The sequence below is a fragment of the Carassius auratus genome, chromosome 9 (assembly GCF_003368295.1).
Source record: "Carassius auratus strain Wakin chromosome 9, ASM336829v1, whole genome shotgun sequence".
Lineage (NCBI taxonomy): Eukaryota > Metazoa > Chordata > Actinopteri > Cypriniformes > Cyprinidae > Carassius > Carassius auratus.
The window spans coordinates 5065621-5085651 of NC_039251.1; the positions used below are offsets into that span (position 1 = coordinate 5065621).

The following is a 20031-nucleotide window of genomic DNA, read 5'->3' on the forward strand; positions in this document are numbered from 1 at the left end:
GTCTTTAATTGTTTTAGTTAATGATAATAATTATATATATATATATATATATATATATATATATATATATATATATATATATATATATATATATATATATATATATATATATATATATATATATAATTATTATTATAATTATCCAATCAATGGAAGTCAATGGAGTCCAAAAGCATAACATTAGACTGTGATTGAGTGGACACAGAAATCTTCTCATGGAATTGATGAAGTCACTCAGGTCTGAAGGATGATGGTTACTGTGTGTACCTTTATAAGGGTTCTTGGGGGTCTGGCAGGTGTGTCCGCATCCGTTGGGACAGCACTTCTTCAGAGCCGTGCACTCGGCGTCTGCTTCACAGCTCTCCACACACGCAGCGGCGAATCCGCTCGCTCGCTCCGGAGCGGGACAGTCCCCCGGCTTCAGCGTCTGGACGGAGCGCAGGAACTCACAGCTCGTCAAACACTCGTAGTGCTTCTTCGGGAACTGAGTCTGAAATCACCAGATGCTGATCTCAGATCCGACAGCTCACATGTGCTGTCTGTGTCTCAGAGTTAACTTACCTCACACAAGTCCTGACACTGGTTCTCCTTCAGGTCCCATGATGCCCTGCATGGCTCCAGACACTGAACGGAAAAAACAGAGAAGAGAGAAGGACGTCAGCTCGTCCAAAAACACAGAGATGACAGCCTGAGCTCCACAAACACTCCTCTAGAGCATGAAAAATCTTCAGGGTTTTCCAAACTTGGATAAATGCTAAAAACAAAATAAACCACTTACTAATGAGGAATTAAATCATAAAACAAATTCAAATTAAACAATAAATAAAAGGTGTTCAGGGTTTTCCAAACTTGGAACTGCAGGTTTATAACAACGAACTAAATAATCATATTTTTTTTAAATAAATAGACCACTTACTAATGATGAGTTAAATCATAAAAATGTAAAATTAAACAAATAATTAAAAAGATAAAAGCAATCAAAATAAAACAACTCATAATAATTACTTATATTATAAAAAGGTCAAATAATTGTTAAAATAAGACAATATAAACACTTACTATCATTTTAATGATAAAAATTTACAGTAAAACAATACTTTTTAACAGTAAAAACTTGCTATTAATTAATTTCATCATAAAAATATTAAACAAATAATTTTAAAATAAAAGCAATCAAAATAAAAAAAACTCATAAGAATGTTAAATAAATAATTGTTAAAAAAGAACAAATGTCAAATTAAAATAAGCAATTAATAAAAAATGATTAGCCAATACAAGTGTTTAATTTAAAAAATATATTTTTTAATTAAAATAACAAAAACTTAAACACTTACTGGTTAATTACTTTAGAAATTTTTTTAATCAAAAAAATAATTTTCAAATAAAAGCTGTCAAAATAAAGCACTTACTAAGGATTAAATATTGTATTTGTTTACCCACATCATAAGACCTTTAACCAACATGTGAATGTGCTGTTCAATTATTGAGTAAATATTGCATACAAAAAAAATAAATAAATAAATGAAAATGACAGATGTAGCTTGTACTTCTGAGGATCTTTCTCCACATGATTCAGTCTCATTATCTGGTTATTAAACACGAGGTACACAGATCAAGAGCTGATGAAAAGCTCCTCATCATCCACTCTTCAGAAATATAATGCTTGATCATAAAGGCTATTGTGATGCTGCTTTTTATGATGTTTGACAGCAGAAATAACTCTCTTTGTGTCTAAACCACAGAAGTGTGAGTGAATGATCCTGAAACCCAATATATTCATCAGTAGACTGTGTGTAAGAGAGAAATCACTCCTCACACACACGCTTGAGAAACTGAGAGAGACGTCCATCAGTGAACCGCTGATCTCCACCCAAACCACACCAGCAGAGCCAAACCAGAGACACCCAGAGCACTTTAGCTCCAATCCACTCATGCATCAGTCACACACACGCAGGAGCAAATACATTCATCATATCATACACATCTCAAAACAAACAAAGAATTATATCATACAGATGTATCAAGTAAAACCAATCAAATAAATAATACAATGCATCATTTTCAAATAAAACCATTAAAAACAGTTACTATTAATTAAATGGTTAAAAACTTAATATTAAAATAATGTTAAAATAAAACAAATGAAAATAAAACACTTACTGATAATTAATTAATAAAGCTTAAATTAAAAAAAAATCATTTTAAAACAAAAGCAATCAAAATTACTAACTAATAATCAATTAAATAATTTTTTTTATAAAATAATTTTCGAATAAAAAATAACACTTACTATATACTATATATACTATAAAATATACATTTTGTAACAATAAAACGATTAAATAAAAAAACTATTCTTATTAATGAAATATAAAATTGAAAAATAAAATGTAACAAATGAAAATAAAAGAAAAACTACATTACCCATGATGCTGTACACAAACTTCCACCAATCAGAGAGTCATGGCGTTCTTTAGCTCCGCCCGCTCCACAATCGAGTCTCCCTACACTCTTTATATAGATTAAAACTTACTTTAAATCAATAGTTTTAGATTTCTCCATTATTTTTATTTTGATTCATGTAACTCACAATGCTGTTCATAATCTGGTATCTTTGTCATTCTATGATTTGTTTTGCTTCCAAATCAAAGTTTCTACTGTTGTGATTCTGCTCGGAGCGGTTTAGTTTGGTTCATGGCTAATAATGCTTTAATGAATACTTTATTACAACCCCTATGGGAAAAATAACTTAACACGCCCCTTTGGGAAAGTGGGTGGGGCTAATTCACTTAGAATGTTCGTCAACCAATCAGAATGAAGCATTCTACAGCCAACACAGTATTCTGAGTGTCTCGGATCCATCATCAGTGAGAAGAGCTGAGTAAGCGAACAGAGCTGTTTATGGGCTTTTAATGAGCTCGTTAGCAGCGCTGTCATTATTCTGAAGGTTTATGTGCTGTTTAATGGAGTGTGAGACACAAACACACATCTGTATGTAGAATTTTACATTAAAAATATGAAATATTGTATCAGTGTGATAAATCCTGTTTCACTAATCTCCATGTTAAACTTCAAGAAGTCTTTTATTGGCTGATTTCTGTTTGCGGTTCCTCGTGTGAATTACTGTAAAGTGTTGGCGTAAATCACTAGGTTTTAACACTCTTAAGAGCGATAGTCAAGAAGTGTAATGACCAAATTAAGCCTGTGTTTCTTCATTACACACTGGCAGAAACATAAATATCATGTGAATATTGGACTGGGCTCCACTGGGCAGGAGTTGTGTGAGGAATGAAGCGGTTTGTGTGTGTGTGTGTGTGAGACAGAGAGAGAGAGAGAGAGAGAGAGAGAGAGAGAGTATGTGTGTGTGTGTCTCTGTTGCTATGTGTCTTCTGTTGGACTTCTTCTGCTCAGCTAAACAGAAACAGACTGAAGGCATTTCATTTACCTTCATTAAATGAAAAAAAGTGTCTGAGCAACAACACGTTTTCCCAAAAACACAGAGACTGAAGCTGCTCACACTGAACGACAAGATGGCACAAGAGCAGCATGGAAAAATAAACACGACACAGATGACAGATGAAGAAATAAACTACAGAGAAGAGCGGCTGGAAAATATTGCTGTTCTAATGGAGCGTGAAACACACACTACAGCAGAGAAGAGACGAGAGGAGACGAGACGAGACGAGAAGAGAAGAGTGAAAAAACTCTACATTCAAAAGTTGTGATTTCATTCATCACACTACTGTAAGAACAACACCAGACGGCTTTATTCGACAAGTTATTCTGACTGACTTCAGAAGATGAACAAACTGATTCGACTAATGCAACTACACGAAAAGTGTTTTATACACACACACACACACACATCTATGATGAGTGTGAAGTTCTGATCCGAGTCGTCAGTAAAGCTGAGCGTGTGAGTGTGTAATGTTTACATCAAACTGAACTCCAGCAGATCTGCTCTTTACAGTCAGAGAAACACCAGAGCGCTGGATGATGTTCAGCAGTCCATCTGTGTGACGCCCAGAGCCTCACCAGAACACTCTGATGCTCAATATAGCTGCATTTATTTGATCAAACATATAGGGGGGAAATTATTACTGTCTAAAACAGCTGTTTTCTGTGTGAATATCTGTGTAATTTATTTCTGTGAGGCACAGCTGTATTTTCAGCATCATTCCTCCAGTCTTCAGTGTCACATGATCTTCAGAAATCATGAAAATATGATGATTTACTGCTCAAGAAACATTTCTGATTATTATCAATGTTGACAAATATTTTTTGTGGAAACCATTATACATTTAATTTTTCAGAATTCACAGATGAAAAGAAAGTTCAAAAGAACAGCATTTATTTGAAATAGAAACCTTTGAAACATTATAAATGTCTCTTCTGTCACTTTTCATCAATTTAATGCATCCTTGATGAATAAATGTTTAAATTTCTTTCAGAAATGTATATAAAAATGTATATATACATCAAAGTCTTTACCAATTAAAAAATACTTTTTCTTCTTTCTTTCCCTTCCATTTATTAATTTAGCAGACGCTTTTATCCAAAGTGACTTTCAAATGAGGACAATGGAAGCAATCAAAAACAACAAAAGAGTAATGATATGCAAGTGCTAGAACAAGTCTCAGTTAGGTTAAACACAGTACGCATAGCACAGGCTTTTAAATATAATAAATGAAAAAAAAAACAGAATAAAAAAAGAACAGAGCAACCTAGTGTTAGAGGTCTTTTTTTTTTTTTTGCTTTTGTTAATTGTATAATAAATGAAAAGAAAACAGATAGAATACAAAAAGATTAGAAAGCTAGTTAGATTTTTTAAGAATAGAATCAGAATAGAGAGCATTTAAGTTAGAGGGTCGAATAAAGATGGAAGAGATGTGTTTTAAGTCGATTCTTGAAGATGGCTAAGGACTCAGCTGCTCGGATTGAGTTGGGGAGTTCATTCCACCAGGAGGGAACATTTAATTTAAAAGTCCGTAAAAGTGACTTTGTACTTCTTTGGGATGAACAATAAAGTGACGTTCACCTGCAGAACGCAAGCTTCTATAGAGGGCACATAAGTCTGAAGTAACGAAATTAGGTAAAAGGGAGCAGAGCCAGTGGTGGTTGTGAATCTGATGCGAGCAGCTATTGGAAACCAGTGCAGATTGATAAACAGAGGTGTGACGTGTATTCTTTTTGGCTCATTAAAAATTAATCTTGCTGCCGCGTTCTGAATTAATTGTAAAGGTTTGATAGAACTGACTGGAAGACCTGCCATGAGAGCATTGCAATAGTCCAGCCACAGAACAAGAGCTTGAACAAGGAGTTGTGCAGCATGTTCCCAAAGAAAGGGCCTGGTCTTCTTGATGTTGAATAAAGCAAATCTGCAGGATCGGACAGTTTTAGCAATGTGGTCTGAGAAAGTCAGCTGATCATCAATCATAACTCCAAGGCTTCTGGCTGTTTTTGAAGGAGTTATGGTTGATGTACCTAACTTGATGGTGAAATTGTGATGAAACGATGGGTTTGCTGGAATCACACGCAGTTCTGTCTTGGCAAGATCGAATTGAAGGTGATGGTCCATCATCCAGCAAGAAATGTCTGTTAAACAAGCTGAGATGCGAGTAGCTACCGTCGGATCATCAGGATGGAATGAGAGGTAGAGTTGAGTTCATCAGCATAGCAGTGGTATGAAAAGCCATGTTTCTGAATGACAGAACCTAATGATGCCATGTAGACAGAGAAGAGAAGTGGTCCAAGAACTGAGCCCTGAGGCACCCCAGTAGCTAAATGTTGCGATTTGGACACCTCACCTCTCCAAGATACTTTGAAGGACCTTTCTGATAGGTAAGACTCAAACCACTGGAGTGTGGTTCCTGAGATGCCTTTCGCCAGTAGGGTTGACAGGAGGATCTGGTGGTTAACCGTGTCAAAAGCAGCGGACAGAACAAGCAAGATAGGTACTAAAAGATTTGGATTCCGCTCTTGCCAGTCTTAGAGCTTCAACCTATAAGTATTACTTATATAAAAATATTTCTATGTTCTAGAAAAACTAGCTAAAAAATAATCCCAAAACCCCAACAGTTTAAACTCCTCAGTGTTTTACAGCATTTACAGCAAGTTAATCTGATAAACATTACAAAACAAACATAACATTGACGCTCCACAAACACACAACACAACACCCGTATCAAACACACACTCTGTGAAATATGATTTCAATTATTGATCTGAAGGCAGCGAGAGAAGCGACAACAGAAGAGTGGAGAGTGAGCATGAATTATTCATGCATCTGTGTTATTAATGAGCGCTTTGTCTGCGCTGGAACGTAAGAGCACTCTGCTTTAATACTGCATGAACCTAAACTGATCCTCTTCAACATCACATGCGTCTGGAAGAACTAGCCAAACAACACTGGCTTCATCAGAAAACAAACACATTCAGTTCTTTCTAGTGAATTTCTAGACTTGGTGAGCAGAAGAGACTACTTTAAGAAAACAAAAAAATGGAACTGTTCGAAAACTTCTGATTAGTGTATTTAGGCTTACATATATAAACTATTAAATGCAGAGACTTAATAGCGTCTGATTCATTTCAGTGTAGTTTGTTCATCAGGAGACTTGATGAATGATGAATACTCTCCAGAGTCTCTACTCCAGAGTGGACAGAGGCTCGTCTGATGTGTGAGGAACACACAACACTTCCAGGCCAAATAAATGAGGACAGAGTCAAGGAGACACTGAGCGTTATTAATGACGGCTGATAAGAGAACAGACCCTGGGCTGTTTATCACCACCAGAGGATTGAGAAAATCCCTCAAGACTGAGAGGAAATTAAAAACGCAAGCTGCTATCATGACAGCTGTGAAGAACAACATCAGTGCCAAACCGCTGTTTATCTGCACCGACGCCGGCGAAGAAACACACGCAGAGAGAGAGAGAGAGAGAGTTAGGATCATGGCACAATAAGACGAAGAACGAGCACAGATCAAATGAAAATGCAAAAAATAAAATGCAGTTCAAATTGTGAAACATGCCTATAATTTGAAATGTATGTTGTCTATGTAAATCTCTGTTGAAGTGTGATTTATTTCTGTGATGCACAGCTGTATTTTCAGCATCATTCCTCCAGTCTTCAGTGTCACATGATCTTCAGAAATCATGAAAATATGATGATTTACTGCTCAACAAACATTTTGAAAACAGTTGTGCTTCACAATATTTTTGTGGAAACTGTGATGCAATTAATTTTTTCAGGATTCACAGATGAACAGAAAGTTCAGAAGAACAGCATTTATTTGAAACAGATACCTTTTGTAACAAATGTCTTCACTCTCATTTTTATTTGGTTTAACAGAGCCTTGATGATTCAAAGTATTAAATAAAATGAACTGTGTACATTATTAATAATAAAACTTTACATTATTTCATTATATTTTCATTTTTGCACCACTATCGCAATCAAACAGAATTGCAACATGCCATTCTCCAGTAAATGTATCTTGATTTAAGGATGTTGTTGTTGTTTTTTGAAGTATATTCAACATTTAATCCCATGACGATTTTTAGCCTGAATCTGTGGAAGGGCAAGGTAAGACTTTTCAAAATCCTAAAGCATCTCAGTTTTAAAAGCAGAGAATCCCAGAAGCGCTCTCACTTAACTAACACGTCTAAAGAAGTTATTAAACTGATAAAAACACAGCTGTCCTCTCAGTGATGTGCAAGCGTGTGAACGTCTGGATCCGTGTGTGTGTGTGTTTGTGTGTGTGTGCCTGCCACAGACTCTCTCCTCCGCTCTGCCACCCACCATGAAGAGTAACGAGCAGAGAGCAGACACACAGCCATCAAACTTAACAGCCGCGTCCCATCAGAGAGACCCCCGCAGAGTCTGACCGGACCGGCCCTGCGCCACACACACACACACACACACATGCGCACACACACACACTAGCTTCCTGCATTTTTACACTCTCAAAAAAAAAGAAATAATAATAAATCTGTATTATATTATAAGCTTGTTTCCCCATGAGAACCTCAGTTGAGGTCCCCACAGTGACACACACACACACACACACACACTCACAGCGGGAGACTGCTATCATCAGGAAGCTAATAAAGCCACTCATTTGGCCGTTTATGTACACTGAGGCAGCAGAAGAATATTTGTGTGGTTTACAGAGAGAAACAGAAAAAAGAGTGATGTATTCACACAGACTTCACTGCTGAAGTCAAATTAAACTGCTGCGTTGAAGTCTAAAATCTCAGAGTCAGACCAACAGCTGGTGTTTCTGCTGGGTGAGAATCACCTCACAAGACCGAGATCATGTGAACTGCCAGGTTTAATAATGCTAAGAGCAACTCAAGCACACTTATTATTCATATAGGGACAGAAATCATAACAAATGAATCTGGTTCTGGTTAATTAATGATTCTGTAAACTATTCCTTCAAGCTTCACTGCCAATGATTGGTCATACATCTTATAAACAAATAAATAATGTGAAGAAATACAAATAAACAAACCTAAAAAAAAACTAAGAAATATAAGAAGTGATTCTCTGAATGATTCAGTGATTCAGTCTTAGACTGATTCAAACCAATACAGTTCAGGATCATTACTGATTCATGATTCTTTTGAGCTGATTCATTAAAAGAATCAACTCATAGGAGTAATTAATTTGTAATTTGGACTACACAGGTTTTGCTTTTTTGTTTCTTAGGACAACGCAATAGAAATGTGCTTGACATCTCTTGAAATAAACATTAACTGAAATAAAATAAAATATTTAAAAAATTAAATCTGCCTTTAATAAAATTCGAAATTTTATTTTGCTAACTAGCTGACATAAAATAAATGTAATAATAAAATAACTAAAAACTAAAATATAATAAAAGCTATATACAAAAACACAACAAAAAAACTAAATTTTACAATGAAAACTGTATACAATATAAGAAAATATAAATAAAATACAAAAATAAAATCTGATTTGCAAAATAGAATCTGATGTTAATAGTTTATTTACATCAACTATTAACTGCTCTGAATCTTCTCGATTCCCAAGCTTGGACGTGAAAATGCAGATCATTTGAAAACACAATCAAAACTGAACTGCTATTGAAGCAACTGACCTGGAAAAGCACTTCATTGAAAAGCCACAAAAGTCAGACTAATTTCTACCCTGTGAAAAGAAGCTGCTGGTGACGGAGGGGGGCTCAGAAATGCCTCGTCTTTTCCCCTTGATTCTTGAGAGACACAAAAACTTAATCTCAGATCTTTAGAAGAAAACACAGACATGCAAATCAAACAAACCAACACACACACACAAACGTCAGTCATCGCAACAGCAAAACAGCTTTTCTTGAAAAGCAATGCAACCAAAAGTAAACATGTTTTTAGAGATCTTCAAAAGGAATAGTTGGCCCAAAAATGAACATTTGCTGAAAATGTGTTCACCCTCAGGTCATTTGAGATCAGGATGAGTTTGTTTCTTCATCAGATTCTGGGAAATGTAGCATTGCATCAGTGTCTCATCAATGGATGCTCTGCAGTGAATGGGTGCCGTCAGAATGAGAGTCCAAACAGCTGATAAAAACATCACAATAATCCAAATAATACTCCATAATCCATAATAACACTTCCTCCAGTGAAAAAGTGCATCTCCTGTTGTGTTTCACATCAAAATCAAGCCACATATTTGTTTAGAGCTGATTTCTCTCCTGATTCAGACCAGAACACTTTTTCACTGGAGGAGTGTTATTATGTATTGTAAACTATGTATTTTAGTTAAAAACATCTTAATGCTGGATATGTTTCATCTTTTGTCTTCTCCAGATGTGAACTGCTGGACTGGAGTGATGTGGATTATTGTGATGTTTTTATCAGCTGTTTGGACTCTCATTCTGATGGCACCCATTCACTGCAAGCAATGTTCAATTTCTAAATTTCTGATGAAGAAAAACTCTAAATTTTTGCACGAACTATTCCAGCAAAGACCAGCCGAATTATAAACTGTGGCAAGTCTATTTCTGAGAGCGACTCTTATTTGCAAAGCAAATCAATTCAAGCCTTGGGGGTCTTTGGAAGCCCGACCCTTACAAGCAACTCAAACAGCTTTTCAGCTCCTTGTTTTTTCCCCTTTCGCTTGAACAAGCATCCAGAAGTTGTCAAACTCTCCGAGCTTTCCCTCACTCCAGAAGAAGTGCTCACACGAAAGATAAAGAAAGGGGACACAAAAGGCGGAGGCGGGAGTGAATGGAGGGTGATGGTGGTGCTGTGGCATGCTAATGAAGCTCTAATACTCACAAATGCCCTCTCCCTCCGCTCCAGCAACAGGGCAGCGGGGTTAATTATCATAACAACGGGGCGCTGGACATTTCGCAGGAGACGCCAACACTGTCCTTCTCCGAAGCGCTGACGGATCTCAGAGGTCACTTTATCTTTGTTTAAATAATTAACCTACCTTTGCTTCACTTGTGTTGGAAGAGCGACACCACGATGAGCCTTTCTCGTGGACAGAAACCGTGACGGGTGGCTGTCGGAGACTTCTTTGCTTTTGTTTGTCGTCTACGGTGGCTCAGGCTAAACAGAGCTTTTCACTAGCATAAAACACACACACACTGTACGGGACAATATAGCAGGATACCCCATATAAGCAGCCCAGCGTGGGTCTGGCTTTGTGTTGTGAGGACTTTACAAACAGATCACTTCATTAAGAGGTGTGTGAGCACACAAACTCCACAAACCTGCTGCAACAATCCACCTCATTAACATCTCTGAGTGGAAAAGCCTCGCCACATACTGGGACGACTCTGGTTTCACAGCATCGCTCAAATATGTTCAAGAAAATCTGGCCAAACAACGGATAAATGAAAAGGACCTGTGTCTCTTTAGTTGGACGTGGTTAAATATTTCAGCTAGTGTTGATGTAAAATCAATGTTGACGATTAAATATTTGCTCAACGTTCACTTTGAGCTTTACATTAGCAGAAGAGATGTCACAAGAAAGCTCTTGTGCAACGGTCAAGGGTTTAATCCTTTATCTATCTATCCATCCAACTATTGATCCATCAATGCATCCATCCAACCAACTATCTATACATCTATATTTTCAACAATCCATCCATCTATCCATCCATTCATCCATCTGTTCCTCCATCCATCCATACGTTTATCCATACAACCATCTATGCATCAATCCATCTATGCATCAATCCATCCATTTATCCCACTGTTCATGTATCCACCTGTTCATCCATCCAACCCATGCAACCTATCCATCTATCCATCCATTTTTACATCTAACCAACTATCCATCCATCCATTTATTCATCATCCATCCATATGTTCATCCATCAAACCATCAGTTTATCCATCCACCCGTTCATCCATCCAACCATCTATGCATGGATCATCCAACCATTTATCCATCCATTTATCCATCTATCAAACCTATCTATCTATCTATCCATCCATTTTTTTATTTAACCGACTATCCATCGATCCATTATCCATCATCTATCCATCCATCCATCCATCCATCCATCCATCCATCCATACGTTCATCCATCAAACCATCTACCCGTTCATCCATCCATTCATTTCTCCATCTATCCAACCAATCTATCCATCCATCCATCAATGACCATTATGTTCCTTGAATTTCAATTAATTCTATTTATTTTCTTACACTGCCAAAATTGGAACTATAATTCTGCATCCCTACATCAGTTCAAATTCAGGAACTGAACTGGAATTTGAGACGTTCTCAATTTAATTCCAAAATGCAAGCAACTTCATTTCTTGCATTCAGAAACATCTAGATGATTGATTATAATGGCACAGAACACTTTTAAAAAAAATAGTCAACTATACTTCTGAAGACATGAAACATGACGCAACAGGCAAAGCCGTCCATCTGACGCATGTGTACACATAAAATTAGCACAGACTGAACTCGTTCCACAGGCCCCGTCCCACCCAGAGAACGACAACATATGCATTACTAATTACCATTACAAAAAACATGATTCTGAAGCAGACCTGACAGATCACTAGCAACAGAAACACACCGAGTCCAAGCATGGCATGATCTCCTCACAGGCGTCAAGAGTTCTCAGACTCTCAGAGATGAAGAGGGCCAGTTGTAATGGGAACGCCCAACACTGAGACACACAAACAGCCAAATCCTTCTTTAACACAGCAGCTCTTGATGAATGACTGGGGACAACACGGTTGCCAGGATCCAACACTGGCCAAGTCCATGGAAAGGAAAAGAGCAGGTCTTTTGTTGCATTCGAGCACAAAAACAAAGTGGCTTTGCTTTTAAAGCACAGTGTATCTCCTCTGTGAAGCCCTCTGACATCCTCATTAACTCAGGGAAAAAACTTGTGAAGCAAAATGAATTTTTGTTTTGCCTTGTTAATGTTGTTCTTCTTGGCTGAACTTCACTCGCCTCATTCTAAAACACCAGCATGACGCGTTTTCACAACAATGTCATAGAAAGCCTCAAATACATGGCAACTGGTGAGGAATTAGACATTGGCTATTAATAAAATAACTGTTGAAATTCAGCAAAAATGTCAAATGCATGAGAGACTCAAAATGAACTTCAATGGAGTCCGCTATCGGTAAACTATTAATGCAACACAAAAATATGATCAAACTCAGATTTGTATCAAGCAATTAAAGTAAATAAATTATCACTTTTTTTCTTGCATTGCAGAAATTTGATGTATTAATACTTCAACCTTACTTCTTTAAATTTGTAAACTTTACAAATATTCTAATAAAACATTACTTTTTCTTACATTGCAATAATGAGATATATTGATACTTTAACCTTTCTTTAAGCTTGTAGACTTTACAAATATTTAAATAAAATATGACTTTTTACTTGCATTGTAGTAATGAGATGTATTAATACTTCAACCTTACTTCTATAAACTTTACAAATATTTTTATAAAAATATTTTTTGCAATATGAATACTTTTTAAACCTTCTAAATATTACCAATATTGAAATAAAATACCACAATTGTCTTGCATTTAAACATTTTATAAATACTTCACTTTTTAAACTTGTAATCTTTACGAATATTTAAATAAAATCCCACTATTTTTCTAGCATTGAAATAATGAGTTTTTTTCCACTTTATAAATACTTAAATTAACATTCATATAAATAAAATACCTGTGTCTTACCTTATTTAAAAATTCTGCAAACAAGTAAAACGCACAAGAGACTCAAAATGAACTTTGATAGAGTTTGTTGTTGCTAAACTATCAATGCAGCACACAAACTTGGATTCGTAACAAGCAAATCAAACCCTTAAAACAGTCTTAAAGTGAAAAACTGAGCCCTTTCTTTCTCTCTTTTCAACTGTTGCTCATCGTTTGCTCTGCCTTCATCGTTTCATACCTTTAAAATGAATCTGTCTGTCAGAGTCTCAGTTAAACACTGTTGTGTGAATGTGCGTCATGCATCAGCTCATCCTGTGAGTGTGCAATGATTCAACACAGAACATGTCTATACCATCAGACCCCAACAGAGACTCAATATTACTGTTACCATAGAAAACTGGAGAGTATGCATCACATTTACACATGATACTGCTGCAACCGCATACATCAAATATTAACAACATGTTGAGTGAGCATTGGGTTTAACAAAACATGTCCAGCTCACATTTCACTTCTAAATGTTGAGTCCTGATCCTGCAATACAGTGTTTTTAGTGAACATAATTTACACACGAATCTGAAATAAGGTTAGTCCAAAGACTACCATGATGCATAAATACTATAACCTTATCTTTCAAAAACTGTAAACTTTACGAAGGTTAAAACACAAATTCAGTTGAATTGTAGCAATGAGATGTACAAATACTTAAAGCACTTCTTTACTTGTAAACTTTATGAATATTTAAATAAAATAGCACTTTTTTAATTGGAGTAGTGACATGTATAGTATAAATACTTTAACCGTACTTTTTAAAACTTGTAAACTTTACAAATATTAAAACTAGTGGTGGGTTGAGACTCTTATCGGGCGATAAAAAAAATATCGCCGTTAATCTATTCTCAAAGTTGGGTTGGGAGCTGGGTCTATACTAAGCAAGCTCTGATGACTTTCACCTTGATATTTTATATAACCGACTGGTTGAAGCCAGCCTAACGGACAGCGACACTGAACCGAGCTGTCTTCTGCGAAGTTCTCCTCTAAGTCACTCCTGCACCGGAACGAACAAATACAAATCGCAGTTTCAAAAAAACAACAAGCGGTGTTCTGGTGTTCAGGGCTCACGCAGAGAAAGGCGTCTCGAGACGCTAAAAATAAGCGTTTTCAAGTGTTTTGATCAAAACACTTGAACATCGAATTTGCTTATTTTTGCTCTTGTGCCGACAAATACATACGAAATATATCAAAATATCCACCTTGGAAATTATGCTCAAAAAAACAGTCAGTCAGTTCTTAAGTGAAAGTAAACAGTTGAGGAAAAATGGGATGTGTGTTACATTGGATGCGTTCATCGTCTCTTAAAGTGACCGCGCCTAATTTAGCTACTGGCTGCTGTAATGTTAATCCTAGAAAATGAAAGAAAATCACTCACTGCTCTTGAATGAATTACTTTGTTGTTTTAACAGTCAAACCAAAAATTATTCAGACACCAGATATATTTTTGATATATACAGCAAAACTGTAATAATGTGAGAAATGTTGAAGGTGTCTGAATAATCGTAGGTATTTTTACATTGAAGACTATCCAGTGCTATTTTACATTTAATTATTTAGTTTCTGTACCTTGACACCTACAAACTTGAAAAAACCTTAAACATTGTGTAAATAGCAAAAATAAATAAAAATAAACGAACATACAAATTAAACAATTTCAAACAGGGCCCACTGGTACAACCTTCACCGGGTCCCCGCTTGTGCAATGTGGAATTAGTTTACAGCTTTTTCAAGCACTTTGTGATGCAGTTTGGAAACAGGAGATGAGCCCCTTTTCTAATGCACCATCTAGCTTGATAAACCCCTTCTCAAATACTTACTGTTTGTCAATTTTATTTGGGTAACACACATATTCTGAATGCCTTCGGCAGAATTCGAATGAGCCATTTTAATCTAGATTAATCTATATTAATTTCAAGATCACAGTGAGATTAATCTAGATTAAAAAAAATTAATCTATGCCCACCTCTAATTAAAACAAAATAATATGTCCTTAAGTAGTACTCGTTTTGCGTCTCTTGTATCTCATATCTCTCGTATTCCATTCTGTTCTCTCTTTCTTTTTCTTCTGGTGATTTAAAGTGAACTATGACCTGGACATGTTTTTGACGAGTTTCACAGTCTTACCTTTGAACACTGCTTGTGATTCTGACACCAAACCAATGACCCATTGCTCTGAAAAGAGAGAAAACACATCATAAAACACTGGGAATCACATCAGATATGAAACATTCACTCAAACAGGTAAATGATAAGAAGCAGTAAAAACAGATAAGTTTGAATGATTTAGTGAAAATCAAACCACTGATTCAAAGATTCATTTGCACCATCATTTAAAAAATGGTGCTTGACTAAAAATGTTCCAGTAAACTATTTGTTCCAATGTATCGATTCACAACACTGATTCAAAGACTCATTTGCACAATCACTCAGAAAAATGGTGCTTGACTAAAATAAATTTAATTAAACTCTTTGTTTCAGTGAATCGATTTAAAAATTTGATTCAAAGATTCATTTGCACAATCACTCAAAACAAATGATGCCTTACTAAAAATCTTCAATAAAACTGTTTGTTTCAGTGAATTGGTTTAAAACACTGATTCAAAGATGGTTTTGAATCATCACTCAGATGGTGCCAGACTAAAAATATTGTGATCGGACACCTTTTTTTTTCTTCAGTAAAATCAAATCTAATATATTTTTGTTCAATAATATTTTTTCTTTTGTATTTTGAAAGAATTGCTTGGTACGTATTAACATTTATGCAATAATTATGATAATATTTTCCCATTGGAAATAGTTTTTTTTTATTTTATTAATGCAGTATTTCAGATTAAAATAGAGACTAGGTCTGAAGGCAGAATAGCACCTCCTAGAGAGATTTAAAAAAAAAAATCCTGTAATTTAATGGTGGAGCCACTAGATTCCTGTACAGGGCTCTATAGAGAGGCTGGTGACTTCCCTAGTCGTTTTTAAACATAATTGTTTACTTTTATTAGGTCATGGATTTAAATGTATATTAAGGCATTCTCAAAGATTATTTTTGTCAAAGTTTATATCTTGTTGTTAAATGTTGATTTGAAGTGTAGGTTTTTGCATTATTATTACTACATTCAAACCTAAACACAGAAAGCAGATTGTTACACAAAACATAAAGATTCTATAAAAATGTAACAAAAACTGGATCTGAACAGACCTCTTATTTCAGTCTTATTTATGGTTATAGCCATCCCAATTCATTTGAGTATGTGTAATTCTGTATGTGTGTGTGTCTGGGAGTGTGTGTACTGTAAGTAAGTGTGTGTGAGTGAGTGGATGTATACGTTATACACTCAAGACGTTTTAGAGTGTAACCCCTTCCTTGCGGTCCAATTTTTTAGATTCAGAACACAGATTCCAAAACTTGTTTACACAGAACACAGACTAAAAATGTAGCATTAACTACAGTCTGAAATGAATCGTGGCTTTCTTCCTTTCTCCACAAGTCTCTGAAGAGGCAAACTTCACGGGTCTGTACACCAAAAGTCTGCTTAAGTTCAATGTCAAGTTCAAAGGAATCTAGAACAATGTAATCCAGTGGAAATTCCCCGTGAAACCTTGGAAAAGAACTTATCATTAAAGGAGTTAATTTGCCCTCCAGTCCCGCAGGGTGTTGTGCACTCGATGTCAAGGATAACGGTCAGCGGCTTCAAAGCCAGGAAGAGCCTTGAATGCAGAACATGTGCGTCGTTCAAGATGTTTACGATGCTTTAATGGAACGAAAATGTGTGTCTTCAATCAGAGATATAAAACCAGTTTCAGCTGCTCTACAGGACCAGATATGATAATTGGATCATCTTTATGTGAGTGTAAATCAAACATTATTAGATGCACCTCAAAACATAATGAGCTGCCTAATGCCTACACGATAGAGCAATTCATCGAAATAAAAGCTAAATTGTGATAAGGTTGTGATTTAATTTAATAAATATGTGCACTTTGTGTTTCAGAGTGAACTCAACATGCGGCAAACATTTTCCCGTTCTTGTAATGAGAAGCATTTATCAACAAGAGAGCGGCTTTTAAGAGACTCGCTGTGGATTTCTGTCAAAATAAAAGTTTGATGCTTTATCACATTAAGATGAATATAATAATAAAGATTAGTATTGCAATTCACAATTGTAATGTAAAATTAAACAATTATTAATCATTACTATTATTTTTTTAAATACTCATTATTACAATATCAATAATTCTTATTTTTATTTTATATTTTTTATTTGTATTTAGTAGTAGTAGTTATAATAATAATAATAATAATTATTATTATTAGTATTATTATTATTATTATTATATAGCCATATCATATATTAATCACAAAATGTTGGTTAAATTGTGCAGCCCTACAAACAAACACTGCAAACCTGTATTTTATTTTAATATATTTTTATTTTACTATTATTATTATTATTTTATTTATTTATTAGCACAATCACAATTAGATTTTTCCCCAATTTGTGCAGCTCTTCTACAATCTTCTAAGGCAATGAAAAAAGTGCACAGACAAACTTTTTGCAGAATGGATTTAGGAATGTGTTAAATTCAATGAAACATGCTGATTGATGGAGGCATAACCAAATATGATATATAAATAATCAGTAAGCGTTAGGTAGCACTGTTGAATTTCTGCCAAAATCTATGGAGATTTATTTTTATAAAAGCTTTAAGGCATCTGAGATCAACCTGACCTCCCTCCTGGACTCTGACACCTCTCCAGACCCATCAGAGGAGGACTGTGAGGCGTGACAGCAGTCCTTGGACACTCGGCGGGATGTTGACCCAGCTGTCGCTGACCTCGCGCTGATAATTATAGGTCAGCAGTGTGACCCGGCTCTGTGGAGAGTCAAGGGTATTCCTGGAGCATTTAAAGCTCACAGATTTACAATCAGTCACTGAGGGATTTGTGTGTCAGATCAACTCTAATCCATCGAGGAACTAAACACAACATCATCCTGAGAGATAAACTGTGCCTTTACATGTGTGTGTTCAGCAGACGCTCATATCTGAAGAGACTAACAATAGAGGAATAGAAACGGTTCTTCACAGAGCCAACAGTGTTCACAGTGTACACACACGGGTTAAAGGTGGAAGAGGAACATCTGAGAAACACTGGAGAAAAACACTGTGATCCTGCACTGAACTTAAATCTGTTACATTTATCCAAATTTACATCTAAAGAACAGGAACGGTTTTGAAAGCCTAAAGGTTTATAATCTTAACGGACAGACGGACAGATGTATGAATGGATGGAAGGATAAATAGATGGATGGACAGACAGCAGAACAACAGATGGATATATAGAAAAATGGAGAGATAGAAACATGGATTGACAAATGATAGATGAATGGATAGATATGGATGGATGAGAGATGGAGCTATAGATGATGAATAGACAACAAATGGATGGATGGATGGATGGATGGCAGAACAAAAAATGGATGGATAGAATAATAGATGGATGGACAAATAATAAATGGATGGATGGATGGCTGGACGGATGGATGGATGGATGGATATGATGATAAGATTGATAGATGTCAATTTAAAGGATATATGGATGGATGATGATGGATGGATGGATGGCAGAACAATAAATGGATGGATAGAATAATAGATGGATGGACAAATGATACATGGATGGATGGATGGATAGATGAATGGATATGATAAGATTGACAGATGTCAATTTAATGGATACATGGATTGATGGATGTAGCAACAGATGGATGGATAGGTGTTGGATGGATGGATGGATAATGGCGCAACAGTTGAATGGATGGATGGATAGATGCATGATGGATGGATGGAACATAAATAGATAGATAGATATTGCATAACATTGATAAAACATATGATAGTGATGTAAATCTCTACACAGTGACATCATTAAAGGTGATGTACATACAGTACATGAATTACTCTTGATCGTACGTCATTTTCTCGTACAAATCTTGTGTTTATGCGTTAGAACATCTGTTCATGAAATAATGCGTGTAGACACATTTTATCGTCTGTACACGCTATGTGTAAAGACATATGTGATATAATGGCACGTGTCACATGTTAAGTGCTCTAGTTAGTGTGTAACAGTCAGCGGCAGGTGCTTTGAGCTCTTCTCGCTCACATTGTTCAGAGTTGAGCGGTTCTTCTGGCTTTTATTGACATTGTTGAGATGCTTTAATCAGAGCGCTGCTTTAACATGACACAGCTCACAGCCTTCTGCTTAAATCATTCCATACGGCTCTCATTTCACTCAGCAGACGTCTCGGAGTAAAACAAACCAGTGTCATCCATCATTTTGTCATACCTTTACAGTCCAAAGCTGTTATCCTGAAGGCTTTCAATGTTTTAGACCAAATTATTCTGTGAAGATTAGTATTATGAATACTAATTTTAATTTATTTATTTCGTTTTAGTTCATTTAATTTTTCTACTCATAATAGCACTGCACTGTTAGATGTATTATTTAACTACAAATTTAATTTATGCATTTTTTATTTTACTCAAACATTTCTCATATTAATCCAAAAGCTGTTGTTGTTGTTTTTCTAGGAAATATTATTATAGATATATCTACATTTTCCCCCCTAAATTCTAGCTTCTTAAAATGTTTAGTCATATAACATAATATTAAGAGTATCCGTATTATTCAAATTGCAAAAGATAACCAAAACCATGAGAGACTAGACATTTTTGGATTGGGCAACATGCTGGTAAACCAGCAAACTGACGTTCTTATCAGCATTTCATAAGGTGCAAAACATCT

The 20031-nt window shown here is 35.6% G+C and overlaps 1 protein-coding gene across 1 annotated transcript in view; it reads right to left on the reverse strand.

Annotated features, from left to right (window-relative positions):
- The window catches only part of anos1 (anosmin 1), a 47547-nt gene that overhangs the window by 22711 nt on the left and 4805 nt on the right, over window positions 1–20031 (reverse strand). Inside the window, exons 2-4 of the mRNA XM_026271058.1 lie at window positions 15354–15401; window positions 562–624; window positions 268–490 (exon numbers count right to left, since the gene is read on the reverse strand). Of these exons, the coding sequence (XP_026126843.1) occupies window positions 268–490; window positions 562–624; window positions 15354–15401 (334 nt within the window). The remainder of the gene's footprint in view (window positions 1–267; window positions 491–561; window positions 625–15353; window positions 15402–20031) is intronic.